Source organism: Nuphar pumila, chromosome 12 (assembly GCF_984573655.1).
Source record: "Nuphar pumila chromosome 12, dmNupPumi1.hap1.1, whole genome shotgun sequence".
NCBI lineage: Eukaryota > Viridiplantae > Streptophyta > Magnoliopsida > Nymphaeales > Nymphaeaceae > Nuphar > Nuphar pumila.
Genome location: NC_143260.1, coordinates 13710308 through 13727401, shown reverse-complemented (window position 1 = coordinate 13727401; position 17094 = coordinate 13710308). Strand labels below are relative to the sequence as shown.

Sequence of the window (17094 nt, the reverse complement as noted above, 5' to 3'; positions counted from 1 at the left end):
AAGCCCAACTTCTTTCAATAACTGTGAGTCTGAATCCTATCATGCAAAATTAACCAACCCAAGACCCGAGATCTTGGGGAAGGGCCCTTAGCCCATAACACACACTCAGGGAACCAATCTGCCCCCGGGGGGAGCAACGATCTATACACTTTGTGGGTGAGGAATGCACCATTTGGCGCAATCGTCCATTGCAACCACTGATCGTAATTTTCCGCATCTCCAATTTGATCTCTGAATAACGATAAGGCTCTCAGCCACATGCTTCGCACGTGCAATATCGCCAACCCCCAAGTTCCATGACGAAAAAGAGATAAATCAGGAGCCCAATATTTAGCATGAAGCAAACTAGCGCATGGAGAATCTGGATGATGGGTCATCCAACATTGCTTGGCCACAAGAGCAATACTCCTCTGTCTTAGAGCAAAAATAACTAAGTCAGCCATACACCTAGGTAACACTACCGTTCGCCAACCAACCAAATGGCGCTTACTCTGGAGTTGACACCCAGACCAAAGAAAATCTGTCATTAAACGACAAATTTGTTTCTCTACACCCACATACATCATGAACATTGACAGGAAGAATTCAGGAATAGAAGAAAGAACATGTCTGATCAAAGTCAGACGGACAGCGATGGAGAGATAAGATGTCTGCCATGCAAAAAGCTTATTTTTTACTTTTTGAATAGTTGGAGCCTAAGCAGCAGAAGAGAGGTGCTTCACTTGTAACGGCATACTCAAATACGTCATCGGCAACTCAGAGATAGCTCAATTAAAAATCCGTTGACCTGCTGCAAGTATAGAAGACTCAACATTGAAATAGTAAGAGAGCATTTGCTATCATTTAGGGAAAGCTCAGAAAGAGACAGAAAGAACTGAAGAATAAGTTTGAATCTAAGCATCTGTTGCATGTTTGCTTGCCCAAAAATAATCATATCATCAACATAAATAAGAATATGGTCTGAGAAACCCTAACATCTAAAGGATCTATCAGGCGCTTCTCCACAACACGCTTGAGCAACACCACAAGACCCTCAGCAATGACATTAAACAACAAAGGTGAGAGAGGGCAGCCTTGTCGTAATCCATGCCCCAACTTGATTTGGCCACCTCTAATGTCGTTAATCTTAATTATAGCCTGAGCATTGGAGATCAATCCCCTCACCCACCCAGAAAAACGACGATCAATGCCAAAATTGGATAACATTTGAAATAAGAAGGGTCATTGCACAGAATCAAAGGCTTTATGAAAATCTAATTTAAGAGAAAAGTAGGACTGACCACTAAGATGTAAGGAGTGAATTACTTCATATGCCAAGATGAATGAATAATGAATCCTTTTATTGTGAATAAAAGCAAACTGAGAGTTCAAAAATATTTAGTTAGCCACGAACTTCAACCTATTAGTCAATACCTTGGCAATCATCCGATAAAGAGCACTCATAACAGAAATCGGGTGAAACCTAAAGATATCAATAGCAGCAGCATCTTTCGAAAAGAGAGGGAGGCATGTCGAATTTTATGAGTGGGGGATGGCAAAATGTCGACTCAAACAAGAGTACAGGACCCCATATTAGTGGCCCATTCAAAAAGCCTTCGTAGAAGTCAAAAAAAAATCCAACGACAGGTTTCCTCCTTCCGTGTACGCACGAAGGCTCCATCTGTCTGTTGGGGAGCGGTTAGCTGACCGTTACATCGACACGGCAAACTGAAAAAAGTACGAGTGCTTTTCTGGGCACCACCCCCACCTCACGCGCACACATTCACAGGGACACACCCAAATAGAACAACCGAATCTCTTCAACCGCCACCCTCTCTCCCATCTGTACACGACAAGTGTTGGGCCACCAGCTTACTATATTTCCCCACTGATGACCCCAAATTCCCCTCCCCAAGATTGGAAGTCAGTTTGCAGTTTGTGAGACCTCTCTCTCTCTCTCTCTCTCTCTCTCTCTCTCTCTCTCTCTCTCTCTCTCTCTCTCTCTCGGATTCATTTTATTTGATCCAAAAGTCTGAAAGAGTTCGGGTTTCTTCGTTGAATTTTGCTGGGTGATAAGAGCTTGTTGCCAGTTGCAGAACCACCATTTTTTTTCCTTCAAGATAAAAAAGGACCACCCATTTGAAACCTGAAGTTTCTGAAGGATTCTGGTAAGAGTTGGTGAAACCTTCCTGTTTTCCTCCACACCATGTAGTTTCTCTTTTTTCTTGGATGTTTTTGTTATTTTTTTTTGTTTGATCTGTTTGTTGGTACAACATAAGTTTGCTTGTGAGATTTGGTGACTTTTAATCCGATCAGAGTTTTTTTTTTTTACAAAGGTGGCAGAGGAGATTAGTGCTATGGAGCAATTTCGGCGCGTTGGAGAAGTTCTTGGGAGCTTGAAGGCTCTGATGGTTTTTAAAGAAGAAATTAGGATCAATCTGCATCAGTGCACGCTGTTAATCGACATTTACAATCTTGGGTTCGACGTGATCGCAGATGAGATGGCGCGGAATCTGAGATTCGAAGAGAGATCAACGAAATGGAAGGTTTTAGATCAACCACTGAGGGAACTTTATAGAACTATGAAAGAAGGGGAGGGATACATAAGAGAGTGCTTGGAGCCAAAAGAATGGTTGATCAGGGCAATTTGTCTTGCACAGAACAACGATTGTGTCGAATTCCACATCCATAATTTCTTCATGTGTTTCTCAGTTGTGATGGAAGCTATCGAAATTGCGGGTGAGATCGCGGGGTGTGATCAGTACGAGATTCAAAAGAAGAGGATTCTGATCTCTAAGAAATATGAGAGGGAATGGTTGGACAGGAAGCTTTTCCAGTGGAAATTTGGCAAGCAGTACTTGGTGTCGAATGATATACTCAGGAAAATAGAAACAGCATGGAATTCAGATAGAAGGATGTTGTTGGATACTGTCAATGAGAAGAGAAACTCGGCAGGTTTTGGAACAAAACAAGAAAACAGAGTCCTGGAGATTTTATTGAAGAACTATGAAGGATTAGAACCATCCAAGGGAAAGATATTCCCTTCGCCGATATTGGTTGGTTCCAAGGATTATCAGGTGAGAAGAAGATTGGGAAATGGCAGTCAGTATAAGGAAGTTCAATTGATGGGAGAGAGTCTTGTGGTCAGGCATTTCTTCGCAGAGATCGAGCCATTAATTCCAGAGATCACCCAGTCGTCTGCACTCATGCATCCAAACATTATGAATTTTCTATGTGCATTTACTGATGAAGAGAAGAAGGAATGTCTTCTGGTCATGGAACTCATGAATAAGGACCTTGGCAGCCATATCAAAGAAGTTTGTACCCCAAGAAAACGTGTACCCTTTTCTCTCCCGGTAGCTGTTGACATCATGCTTCAGATAGCAAGGGGAATGGAGTATCTCCATTATCAGAAGATATATCATGGTGATCTAAACCCATCTAACATACTTGTGAAGATGAGAAGTTCCTCCCCAGATGGGTATCTACATGTAAAAGTGTCTGGTTTCAGACTTCAAACGGTCAAGAAATTTGGCTCGCGAAGTCCAACTGCTCAAGCATGCTCCGATTCATTTATCTGGAATGCACCTGAGGTTCTTGCAGAACAAGAACAGGGGAACACGAGCACAAAGTATACCGAGAAGGCAGATGTTTATAGCTTTGCCATGATCTGTTTTGAGCTATTAACTGGTAAAGTCCCCTTTGAAGAAGGGCATCTTCAAGGAGGCAAAATGACTAGGAACATAAGAGCTGGAGAAAGGCCCCTGTTTCCATTTCTGACACCAAAGTACTTGACAAGTTTAATTAAGAAATGTTGGCAAGCCGATCCCAGCCAGCGTCCGAGCTTCTCGTCCATCTGCAGAACCCTACGCTTCATCATGCGTTTCCTTGTATTGAATCCTGATCATAGTCAACCTGAACCAATTGCACCAGTAATTGACTACTCTGATCTTGAACCAGTCCTTTCAAAAACTATTGTTGGTTGGGCAAGTTCAGAGACCACACCAGTATCAGATGTACCCTTCGAGATGTTTGCTTACAGAGCTGCAGAGAAAGAAAGGACAACTGTAAACTTGAAAGACAAAAATTCAGAGTCAGGAAGTGAGGAGACATCGATCTGCGGGGATGAGAACCCTGCTGGAGCAGAGGATCTTTTTTCTACGCCTGTTACTTCGTCTAATTCGTGTTCCAATTCAGACAACACCAAGAAGCACTCAACAAAGAAATCAGGAGATGCAAAAGCATACAAGTGCTCAGGTAACCCCTTCCACTCCTACCATCCGTCCGCATTTTTTCACAACAGTAAATCTGTATGCCCTGGTTGCTTTTTTATGGCATAGCCAAGGATGTTCCATTCCTTTTCATAGCACTGAAAAATGAGGTTGTCCTCAACTATATTAGCATGAATCATTGCTTCATGTCTTTATCTATGGATAGCTGTGAGCAAACCCATGGCAACCATGGAGAACATTTTATATATATATATATATATATATATATATATATATATATATATATATATATATATATATATATATATATATATATATATATATATATATATATATATACATTGGATAACAATTTAAGATAGCTGATTTTCACCATGGTTGCTTTTAGATTCAAAAGGAATCGCTCATTTGCTAGTATTTAGAGGAAAATTATTGAATGTGAAGTTAATAGATTATGATAATGTATGCTTCTGTTCAGCTCCTAACTTTGTTTATTTATGTTTCACTTTGCTATCATAGGACAACAAAAGGGGGGAATACTAAGACCTCCTCAAATGGCATGCGGCCGAAGCTTGAGGATGAACTCAGAAAGCCAGTTGCAACCTATGGTCATGAACCCAGATAAGCGGAAAAGATCTGGACACGTCTCTGATTCTGAGATCGCTTAGGAATTAACATTCAGTTTGTGCTTTCTAACACAAAACATCATCAGATTATCCACATCTTGCTTATTTAAGCAAGTCATATACCCAAGTTTTCATGTTGTCGGTAAGCGAATAGCATTATTGTATCAAGTTTGCAAGGCCCCTTGAATCTGTTAAAGTGGGGAGATGCTAACCTTTTATTATGTGGAAATTATGTTTTGCCAATTAAACAAATTCCAGATTTGGAGATCATATATCCCCCACACCAAAACCAACCTCTCTCTCTCTCTCTCTCTCTCTCTCTCTCTCTCTCTCTCTCTCTCTCTCTCTCTCTCTCTCACTCACTCACTCACTCACTCACTCACTCACTCACTCACGCACGCACACACACAGACGAGTAATGACAAAAAGTCAGTTATTATAGTTTCAGACACTAGCAGCACAAATTGAACCTGAAAAACAATACTTTCTTGACGTTAAATATTCTGTGGCAGGTACAAAATTTTGCAACGTGCAACAAATACATTACGAAATCTGCCAATTACAATACCTCTTCTAACTTGTATGGTCAACTGAGATTGATTCAAAGCCAAAGTCAGAAGATCAAGTGTTGTATCTCTCACCTGATACTGATTGCAGCAGTAAACATTATGAATCTGGCGATGCCTTGTGCTATAAATTCATGCACAGTTTGTTCCAATCTTGGTTCAGTCACGTAACCGTGAGATTCAACAGATAGTAACTTAAAATGCTGATGCTTCAAAACACTAAATTTGTAAGGCCTTTATTTCAGCATGCAAAAATGCCCATCAGTTGATGCAACTATCACAGATGGCAATCCAATATACTCGAAGCACATACACCAAGCTATACAACAAGCAAACACTGAGCTTAGCTCAGTGCCCAAAGATCAAACTGGCCAATGTTGCTCTATGTCCAGCTCATCTCAGTGAATTCCATCCTCACATATTTCGTTGCATAGGCTTTCTGTATATCATGCCTTCTGACCAGCAAAGGCCCCCGGCAGATGCTCCACAAAAATTTCCATCAATCAAATATGTACAAAATTTGATATGTAACAGCCATTTATCAGATGTGCATCACATCAGAGAACACAAGAACCATCCAATGATGGTGCATTATAGAAGATCGCCTGGTTGTCTTGTTAGAAAATCAGACCCATAACTGCAATATGCCAAAAGAGTTGGCCTTACAAAAAGACAAAACCTTAGATGGTGAAGTTGGCAATCCTTGTATACTGAATTTTTATTTCCCTAAGCTTTCCATGCTTCAGGTGCTGTCAATTAGTTGATCATTTGCAAGCTGGAAGCTCCCAACTCTAAGATACCTCAAGTCTATGTCACACATCCCATAGTGATTTGGAAACAGACAGGCCCTGAATCTTATTGCTGTTTTCATGTGACAGGTCTGAGACATCCAAAGGCTGCAACAGGATCTTTTTAGTCATTTCTTCAGTTCAAACTTATTTCAAGTCGATAGCTTTCAACCCATGAAACTTTCTGAGCACAACTCTGTCGATGTTACAACAACTGCAACAGCTTAATATTTCCGTTGGAGTTTGCAGCAACAACCATATTTGACTTCCCCCTCCAACACACACTAGAAACAAACAGCCCACTATCATCACCCGTCTCTTGACCAGACACAGGATCGACGGATCCAAACTTGTGAGAAGCTATTGGCATGGGAAGAGACCTATGGTAAGCATAAACCTAACAAACAAATAGGGTGAGTAAGCAGCAAGCCCCAACTTTTCAAGATTGAATGGATTTATTACAGAAAAATGCCTGATTGATGAACTATCAAGATAAAATCTTTAGTTCGTTTAGGGATCCCATTGAATCTAAGTCTTTGTAGACGGCTAAAATTGTGGAAGGATCAGAGCAACAATGTGGCAAGCATGTATTAAGAATCTCCTAGAACAGAATGAAACCAAGTTATAGAAATACCTCATTAGTTTCAGAGCCACAAGCAATATATCCATCAGAAACAGAGAGGCCCACGAAGTTCTGGAAAATAAATAATTGATGTCTACATCAGCATAACAATATAACCGCTTTAACTTTGAAAGTTTATTCTAGTAAACCGGAAACAAACCTTTTCATTGGTGTGGCCGCTCAAGGTCAAGCTGCAAGCACTGGTAGACGGAACACAATAGTTGGTTTTGTTGAGATCCCAGATCTTCAGTGTATTATCAGTGGATGCTGAAATAACTGTGCTTGCATCCAAGAATTTCACATAACTAACAGCTTTTCCATGCCCAGTCATCGTACACCATGGCACCCTTATGTTCCGAAGATCGTAACAGAAGACCTTGTAATCAGCAGATCCAAAGGCCAATAAATGCGTAGAATGTGGGGAGAATTGCACACAACAGACATTGGCAAGGTTTCTTATTGTACTAACACAATGTTTCTGTCAAGCAAAAAAAAATGTAAGATGCAAATCTCAAAAATGAATTTGCTAACTGAGACATGAAATTCTCCCCAAATTTATGAAAAATCAAAATAATCAAAAGTCATACAAATGATTAGTTCCCAGAACAGGAGAAATGATGACTGTGTGATTCAATATCTTTGTTAACCAAAGCTAGTTATTTTCAAGATAATCTGTGCCTCGTATATCCTTTCAGCATGAAAGATTCAAGAAATAAACCTTTCTAACAGAATTCTAATTGACAAGTGTACAGTTCAGATACCACTCTTCCCAGGGTGAGATGATTGATGCTTCTCTTGTTCCTTCTTTAAGGATAGATCTCACAGAAAAACTTGACAGGATTGGGTAACTAAGAAAAAACACATACAATAAAAATCATATAATCACCCAAGAAGCTCCAAGCCTGCTTTTGGTATGCTAGGAAAAAACTAATTTATTTTCATTTGATTTCCTGAATTCTTTTAATTTCCTATGAACTACAACAAAAGCAGAGTAGAATGGTTCAAAAGCACCTGCCTCGTTAATGCTCCAAAGTTTCACAGAACAATCGTCGCTTCCACTGGCCAATTTTGTTGGATCAGCCAGTGAAAAATCAACAGACCAAGCTCGCTTTTGGTGCTCTCCATATTGCATAAATCCCTGCCCAGTGCTTGCATCCCATAACTGAAAAATACCAAAGCAAACATAAAAGTGAAACGAGTCAGTTCATCCATCAAGAAGGAAACATAATAAATGATAAGTGCTTCCAATAAACAAAAGATCACAGGCTAAACAATACAAACAGGACATTCATTAACATTCCCATCTTTTTTGGCTTAAGCAGCAAGTGTGAACAGGGTTCATGCTGAGGACAAAATAAGATGAGAGGAAGAAGAGGATGTTGCAAACCCCCAAAACGTCAATGCCACAGACGTATGGGTTCTCTTCTATTATATTAACTTACCTTTTAAGAGTACATGTCCATTTACAGCAATACCCCATATTTCTAAAAGCCTACAATACAAGATAAGGGGAAAATATAGGAAACATAAAATACATCAGCACATGGGATAAACATAAAATAAATCAGTACATAATGCATCTCAGTTCTGGATCCAAACCAAATCACGCCTCATAAGATTCCTTGAAGTTGTGCATAGTTAAAACCATGGACAACTTGCTCATTAAAAACCAGAACCACTCTGTTACTCAAACCTTTTGTGAGTAAATCAGCTACCTGCTCTTCTGTCCCAATAAACTTAGCCTCGATCTCTCCATTCTCAATCTTGCTTCGAATGAAATGCTGATCTATTTTGATATGCTTTGTTCTACCATACTGAATGGGATTAAAAGAAATCTTAATAGCAAGGTTATCGCAAAGTAGTATAGACTATGTCACAGGGACTCTTCAACTAGGTGCCGCACCCGCACCCGATGCAGTCAACCTGACCCTGGGTGCAGTCAACACACCCAGGGTCATTTATGTCCAACTTTTGGACTTTATATATATATATATATATATATATATATATATATATATATATATATATATATATATATATATATATATATATATATATATATATATATATATATATAATTTTTTATATTTTTGCCGAACCCCCGCATCCACACCCGCACCCATGTGACATAGAGTATAGAATATAACATCTTTTGATTTAATTCACTAACCAAGTATCTAACCCATGTTATGAAGATGTCATAGCCATCGCCCTATACTCGGACTTTGTACTGGAATGTGCAATTGCCTTCTTTTTCTTACTACTCCATGATCTTCGTTCATTTGGATCACTTGACCAATTTGCATCTGAATAAGCCATTATAGTTATAGCATTATTTGTTTCATCTCTTTTCTTCTAGCATAAACCATCACCAAGAGTACCTTTGAGATACCGAAGTATTCTTTTAATAGCCTCTACATGACTAGTTCTTGGAGAATTCATGTATTGTGACCAGTGTTGTTAAAAACGCGCCTCAAGGCGCAAAAAGCGCGCCTCGCCTCGAGGCGAGGCCCTTTTCGCCTTGAGGCGCACTTAAAAAGCGCAACAGCCTCAAGGCGTACGCCTCATGCGCCTTGAGGAGTACGCCTTGAGACGAGGCGCGCCTCAAACTGAGGCACGCATTAAGAAATCAGATGGCCCGAACCCGAGATCGACCCAGATCCGGGCCCGTATTCTCGAAAGATCGAGAACCTGTCTTTAAAAAAGACAGACGCTTCGGGGCGAGGGAAAGCCCTCGCCCCTTCTCTCTCCACTCCGTCCCCTCTCGTCCCCCGCCACTGCTCGCCGCCGGCCACCACTCGCCGCCGGCCACCACTCTTCCACCTTCTTCTTTCCTTTGCTGAGAAGCCATCGGCGACCCGCCGGCCACCACTCTTCCACCTTCTTCTTTCCTCTGCTGAGAAGCCATCGGCGACCCGCCGGCCACCACTCGCCGCCGGCCAGCGACTCACCGCCACCGCCGTCCATTCCGGCGACCTCTGCGCATTCCGGTGACAGGTAAGATCTGTGTGTTTTTCCCCAGCTTCTTCTTTTGTCATTTGTTCTTTGTGAAACCGTGTAACCTACGTTTATGGGGAACCCGGCTCCACTCATCCCTATATCATCCTCTGTGGTCATAACTCCCTCTGGGATCTCATTGGTACTAAGTTATTTTGATCAATCTGGCCATAACGATGGGTTCAGCACGATTGATTTAATAGAAATCAATCTTTTGATAGTGTTCTTTAACAAAAAAAAAACATGATTTTCAATTTATTTTGACAGTGTTCTTTAACAAAAAAACCATGTTTTTATTAATGGTTATTGATTTTTGAATCAGCAAAAAAGTCTTGCACATAAGTCGGATTCTGTCTATTCAAATGCCGATCTTCACTAAATGGATGATGTAGATCACATACACAGGGTCCAATTTGATGAAAACAACTTGCATCAGTGAGGTCCTAATTACATGTTAATCTCATATTTTTTTCGTATTTATTTGAGATTTTTTATTTCGTGTTGGTTGGCGCTTCATCAATAAAGCATTTCTTATTTATTTATAATTTTAGATCATTTTTATAGTTTTTTTCAAGTTTAAAAAAAAAAAATTTTGAGGCTTACGCTTTGCGCCTCGAGGCTTACGCCTCGCCTCGGATTTTGGTGGAGCGCCTCGCTACGCCTCAACGCTTTTAACAACACTGATTGTGACACTTGATTCACAGCCTAAACAACATCAGGTCGTGTGAATGTAAGATATTGGAGCATACCTACAATACTCCTGCACTTGATTGGATTATCATACACATCCCCTTCATCATAAGCTTTTGATTCAATAGGCTAGGAGTCAGAAGAGGCTTACAATCTTTCATACCAGCCTTATTTAACAGGTCAATAGTGTACTTGTGTTGTGTCAACAGCAATGTGTCGTTTCCTCTATCAACTTCGACTCTCAAGCTTTTCCTAGTCTTTCATTTTGAACCTTCGTCTTAAAACTTATTTGATTTCTACAATATGCTTCTCAAAATTTTCTGCAACTATTTTATCATCCACATAAATGAGCAGAATAGTATACGAAGAGGGAATGATCAGTTGTGACCTGATAAATCCATGTTTTTGAATCTCAAGGGAAAAGCTCTCAAACCACGACCTAGATGCTTGCTTAAGTCTATACATAGCTCTAATAATTTTATATACATACCGATTGTGATCCTTCTCACTATATCCCTAAGGCTTTTCCATATAAACTTCCTCCAAATCTCCATGTAAAAATGCATTTTTAACATCTAGTTGGCTTATGTTCAATCATAGTCAACTACGAGAGATAAAATAATATGCATGGTTCTCATTTTTACCATTGGGCTAAAGGTCTCATCATAGTCCAACCCATGATCTTGTTTAAACCCTTTTGCCACCAATCTAAACTTGAGCTTTTCTATACTTTCATTGGGTTTATATTTAATCTTATACAACCACTTTAACGCAACAACATTTGTATCAACAGGTCTCGGGACAATATCTCATGTTTGGCACCAGTGTTGTTAAAAACGCGCCTCAAGGCGCAAAAAGCGCGCCTCGCCTCGAGGCGAGGCCCTTTTCGCCTTGAGGCGCACTTAAAAAGCGCAACAGCCTCAAGGCATACGCCTCATGCGCCTTGAGGCGTACGCCTTGAGGCGAGGCGCGCCTCAAACTGAGGCGCGCATTAAGAAATCGGATGGCCCGGACCCGAGATCGACCCGGATCCGGGCCCGTATTCTCGAAAGATCGAGAACCTGTCTTTAAAAAAGACAGACGCTTCGGGGCGAGGGAAAGCCCTCGCCCCTTCTCTCTCCACTCCGTCCCCTCTCGTCCCCCGCCACTGCTCGCCGCCGGCCACCGCTCGCCGCCGGCCACCGCTCGCCGCCGGCCACCACTCTTCCACCTTCTTCTTTCCTTTGCTGAGAAGCCATCGGCGACCCGCCGGCCACCACTCTTCCACCTTCTTCTTTCCTCTGCTGAGAAGCCATCGGGGACCCGCCGGCCACCACTCGCCATCGGCCAACGACTCACCGCCACCGCCGTCCATTCCGGCGACCTCTGCGCATTCCGGTGACAGGTAAGATCTGTGTGTTTTTCCCCAGCTTCTTCTTTTGTCATTTGTTCTTTGTGAAACCGTGTAACCTACGTTTATGGGGAACCCGGCTCCACTCATCCCTATATCATCCTCTGTGGTCATAACTCCCTCTGGGATCTCATTGGTACTAAGTTATTTTGATCAATCTGGCCCTATCGATGGGTTCAGCACGATTGATTTAATAGAAATCAATCTTTTGATAGTGTTCTTTAACAAAAAAAACATGATTTTCAATTTATTTTGACAGTGTTCTTTAACAAAAAAACCATGTTTTTATTAATGGTTATTGATTTTTGAATCAGCAAAAAAGTCTTGCACATAAGTCGGATTCTGTCTATTCAAATGCCGATCTTCACTAAATGGATGATGTAGATCACATACACAGGGTCCAATTTGATGAAAACAACTTGCATCAGTGAGGTCCTAATTACATGTTAATCTCATATTTTTTCGTATTTATTTGAGATTTTTTATTTCGTGTTGGTTGGCGCTTCATCAATAAAGCATTTCTTATTTATTTATAATTTTAGATCATTTTTATAGTTTTTTTTCAAGTTTAAAAAAAAAATTTTTGAGGCTTACGCTTTGCGCCTCGAGGCTTACGCCTCGGATTTTGGTGGAGCGCCTCGCTACGCCTTAACGCTTTTAACAACACTGTTTGGCACTCATATAATGCCTTTATTTCCCCATTCATGGCCCCAATCCATCTATTTGAATTTGATGAAAGGTGATATGTCCCGGAATCTTCATATTTTGAGATAGCAATGAAGAATAATTGATGATCGATACTAAAACTTTCATAACTGACCCATCTTTCTACTGGATATCTGATTCGAGTGGATCTCCTCACATCTGGCTGCATGTGATCATCTTCAATGCTGGCTGCATTATGTTGCACCTGATCTGTCCCTGTTTCAGCCTTTGTTTGTAAAATTTCCAAGTTATTGTTGTCTAAATTTCTGCGTCTCAATACTTTACCTTTGAATCTGTCATTGTATAGCTCAAGATCTTCATGTGAAAGGTTGTTCTAATGATTATTTTGATCAGCACACTGCTGATTCTCAGACTGCAGCTCATGTATTTCATCTTCACACGAATTGTTATCACGTTTCCTTGGACTGATTCATCATTCTTTGCTGGGAAAAGATTTGCATTCAGCAAAGGGTGATAAATATCAGCTGTTTGAACTCATTCATATCCATTATTTTTGTGATCGAAATTCCTTTCATCAAATATCACATTCCTTAATATGCGGATGCATCTGTTTTCAATGTCATAACAGTGATATCCCTTATATTCATCAACATAACCAAAAAATTTGCAAACATATGCCTTTTTTCAAACTTGTTTCTCAAGGATGCATCAATATGCACAAAACAAATGCACCTATAAGCCCTCAAGAGTCAAGTTCTTGAATATGTTAAAAACTTCATGTCTATGTTTTACAAAATATATCCAAGTGTACCGGAAAAAATTGTCAACAAAAATCACATAGAATCGACTTCTAGAAGAAAAAGAATTAGGAGTTGGACCCCATACATCGGAGTAAATGATTTAAAAAGGTTATAAGCTCATTTATTGCTGAAAATAAATGAAAGTACACGACGCTTGGACACTCAGCAACTATGACAAACATGACTCAAATTCTTGACTCTCACTAGAAACAGAAAATAACTTATTGGAAATGAGCTTTTTAATGAAATTTTCATTACAATGCGCAAGACGACTATGCTAAAGATTAAAATTACTTGATACGGACTCATTAACAAAACATGAGGACAAAGAGAGACTCTTGGAATGCTGCAAACATTTATTGACTCCAGCCACTGGATCTTCCTTGAAGATGTACATGCTTTCTTCCCTCTGCACTTCAGCGTACGTCCTCTTCATGTGAAGATGGATCTTCACATAAACAGGAGTAAAAACAACACACGAGTTGGTATCATCAACTAACTTTGAAACAAACACTAGATTATTTTTAATATTTGGAACAAGAAAAACATTTGACAACTAAAGACTAAAAGGAGACATAGGAATAGAAACCTTTCTAGTGCAAGTGATGGGATGTTGACTACCATCTCCAGTAATGACTATCGTTTCCAAAGGGACCAAATTTCAAAATTTACCTACATCCCTAGTAATATGATTGGCTTTTCCTAAATAAACATACCAAACTCTTTGTTCATTTTGTTTCAAATTGAGTCCTGCAAGTGTTGCCAACAAAAGTTGTCTATCTACCAGTGCTTGGGCCTCTGAACTCGTCTCTGCCCCTATAAATCCTTCTGTTGATTTTCCTTGAATTTTAGCCTCCGAATTGTATTTGGGATCATCCTTAAACCAACAATCTTTCTTCACATGATCTGGCTTCTTGCAGACATAACACGTAGGAATTCTTTTGCCTTGATTTGTCAACGATGGAATATTTAGAAGTGGAAGGAGACATAGGCCTCCCAGATACCCAAATCGTCCACGTCTTCTGCCACCTCTGATTCCACCATGTCCTCTACTATACTGATAATCAGATATTAATACACTATGGTTGTCGGCATTACATGAATTACCTCTCGAACCTCCTGACATGTTCATTTCAAAGAGAAGCAACATTGACCTTAATACTTCAAATTCTGGCAATGCCATATTCTGATTCTAACGATCCCAACTGACCCTCGTAAAAATAAAGGATTTTTTTAAACAATTGCAGAAACTCACCCAAGGATCCGGGGCATCATAGATTTAATATACAAAACCACAAACCATACCGTGCATTGAATCAATCTAAAGAAATAAATCAAACTTTATTAATTTAATCAAACTGTCAAATAGTTTAAGACACAAAAATCATTTATATCAATTTGAGTCATCCTGTCAGAACTCAAACACCAGTCACAAGGCTCGCAGTCTCCAGCCAGTTAGTCCAAGACATAATTCAGCATATGTGCCTGTAAAACAGTTTTAAAAAAACGAGTAATAACCAAAGTCCTCGTACGAATTCCTCTAAAAATTCAAACAATAAATGAAATAACATAAACAAATTCATGCATGAATTTCAGAGGAATCACAAGCAATAACTTACTATAACTATCCTACCAATCAAGCATTTAACCAAATATCATGCAAAACCAAATATTATGTAAAGTCAAATATGCATAAATGTATAAACTAATGCTAAACAGTAAAATATGCATGATTCAATACACATGCATGAATAATTTATTAAGTTATTCATCAGAGTTGTTTTTGTATGCATGTCCCTATTAAATGCACACAAGTTTAATTTTCACTTTTTCTTAAACTCGCAAATACTCAAAACAGGCACAAATTACCAAAGCTCAAGTTAGGTTCTCAATTTTAGCTTAACACACAATTTATATTTTATTACTAGGTTTCACACTTGTTCCTCGACCAATATCAAGAATCCTCACCTTTCATCGAAACATTAGTAATCCTCACCTAATGTCGGGACATCAATGAAAATCTTCAACCATTGACGTCACTTTCTTGGTATAACAAAAACTACAGGTGAGTCAACAACACCCTTAAACAAAGTAGCTGAATCTCCCTAAAATCATGACCGGAAAGTAAACCATCATTTCAGGTTTAGAGACACAATCGCATACAGAGTTTTAGTATTCTTACGGTCCCTCATAACCGTCATCCAAGATTCTCACACTGTGGAAGGGACATCAAAGAGATTAATTACAATGTTTGGTCTATTTTACCATTTCAAAACAATTTCAAGTTCTTTACATAATAACCGTTTTGCAAATCCACGTGCAAAACAAATAATTTTTGGCTCTAGCCCTCACAATTTGACAATGTAATTAAATTTGAAAAACCAATAAATTTCTAAAAATAAATTTTGCAATGCATAAATAAAATCAACAAGAATTAGAGCAAAACATGCTCCTCGCCTACACGACCCGCACTGGTTCACATTTGACCACCCACATATCTCAAAAGTGATTTATCAAAATTACAAAATTTCGGTAACTATGCAACACACACTGTTTCTAAACGTGTTCACATTGCACATTCAAAATAAAAAATATGAATGCACATTAAGACAAGCACATGCGCATGTGAATACAATGCTTGCAAAACACACCATTCATGATCAATTTCACGAATAATCAACCAAACAGCCATGTGATCAGAGTCATGCAAACATCAAAATTATTTTCATATTCATGTGTATGATATGCACAATTGCAAACTGATCAAATCACGATTAGGTTAATATATCAATTCAGAAAATACATAATCTAATCACAATCATGTTCGTGTATTTGCCATCACAAAACCATATATGGCTGGTCTGATTATCAGGCCAATAGCTGGGGTTGGTCCATGTACATGACCAAAATCAAGTACATGCGTCGGCTAAGCTGAAAAATACATATTAACCAGACCACAAATAACCATGTACCAGATTCATGTACATGGGTCCGCCAGACCTGTACCACATGGACAGCAGCATGTTGACTGATCCATGTACATGATTAAAATCATGTACATAGGTCGGCCAAACCAAAAGAATTATGTGTACAGCATGAACAACATGCGGGCTGCACATATACATGAGTACGAAACTCGATCATTAGAAATATATAACTATTTCGAGACATAAGTGTTAAAATACATGTAATTCATATATATATATATATATATATATATATAATTGTCTAAAATACCCGATAGGGGTATTTTAGTCATTTCACAAGTACCCGATAGGGGTACTTGTTTTTCCTCTTTTATTTTCCTTTTTATTTTTTGTAAATTATATTTTTTTCTTTTTTGTTTTTTTGCTCACACAAAAGGGGCCCCACCATGTAGTTGATGGGGGCCCCAACGGTCACATTTGTGACCGTTGGGGGCTCCCAACGACTACATGGGGAGCCCCTAGGTGGCTCTCCTTTTAAGGCCTCTTGGCCATCCCCCCTCTCCTTCTTTTGTGTATAAATAGGGGTGAACCCCTCTTGTATTTTTCACTTAAGAGAGCTCTCTCTCTTTTCAATAAGAGACTTTTATATTTTTATGTTGTGTTGTCTCATGTGGGTTTGGGTGTTAGCCCTTTTGTTTGTTCCTTAGTGGATGTTGTAAGTGCTTAATGCACTCTTTTGCTTTTCCGCATATTTCATTACAATAAGTACCAACTTGACAAACATGAGCATGTAACTTCGCCAAATCTGAAT

General features: G+C 39.4%; 2 protein-coding genes across 5 annotated transcripts in view; one reads left to right on the top strand and one right to left on the bottom strand.

Moving 5' to 3' along the window:
• The first annotated feature begins 2187 nt into the window (after positions 1 to 2187).
• Positions 2188 to 4879, top strand: LOC149820055 (Protein kinase family protein). Its single transcript, XM_089981733.1, has 2 exons — positions 2188 to 4236; positions 4731 to 4879. Exons 1-2 carry the CDS (start codon positions 2337 to 2339, stop codon positions 4877 to 4879), a joined length of 2049 nt encoding a protein of 682 aa, XP_089837859.1. The 5' UTR covers positions 2188 to 2336.
• Positions 4880 to 5301: 422 nt separating this feature from the next.
• The window catches only part of LOC149820054 (protein SPA1-RELATED 2-like), a 52097-nt gene continuing 40304 nt past the window's right edge, over positions 5302 to 17094 (bottom strand). For all 4 annotated transcript variants that reach the window (XM_089982050.1, XM_089982051.1, XM_089982053.1 and 1 more), the window contains 4 exons: positions 7829 to 7975; positions 6974 to 7291; positions 6826 to 6885; positions 5302 to 6588 (listed from right to left, as the gene is read on the bottom strand). In XM_089982050.1, the coding sequence (XP_089838176.1) occupies positions 6397 to 6588; positions 6826 to 6885; positions 6974 to 7291; positions 7829 to 7975 (717 nt within the window). In that variant the 3' untranslated portion in view covers positions 5302 to 6396. The remainder of the gene's footprint in view (positions 6589 to 6825; positions 6886 to 6973; positions 7292 to 7828; positions 7976 to 17094) is intronic.

What these genes read in the sequence shown, in the direction of transcription:
- LOC149820055 (XM_089981733.1), top strand. Translation starts at nt 2,337, where the DNA reads ATGGAGCAATTTCGGCGCGTTGGAGAAGTTCTTGGGAGCTTGAAGGCT. An exon ending in AAAAGCATACAAGTGCTCAG is followed by an intron (nt 4,237 to 4,730) that starts GTAACCCCTTCC and finishes TTGCTATCATAG; the next exon opens with GACAACAAAAGGGGGGAATA.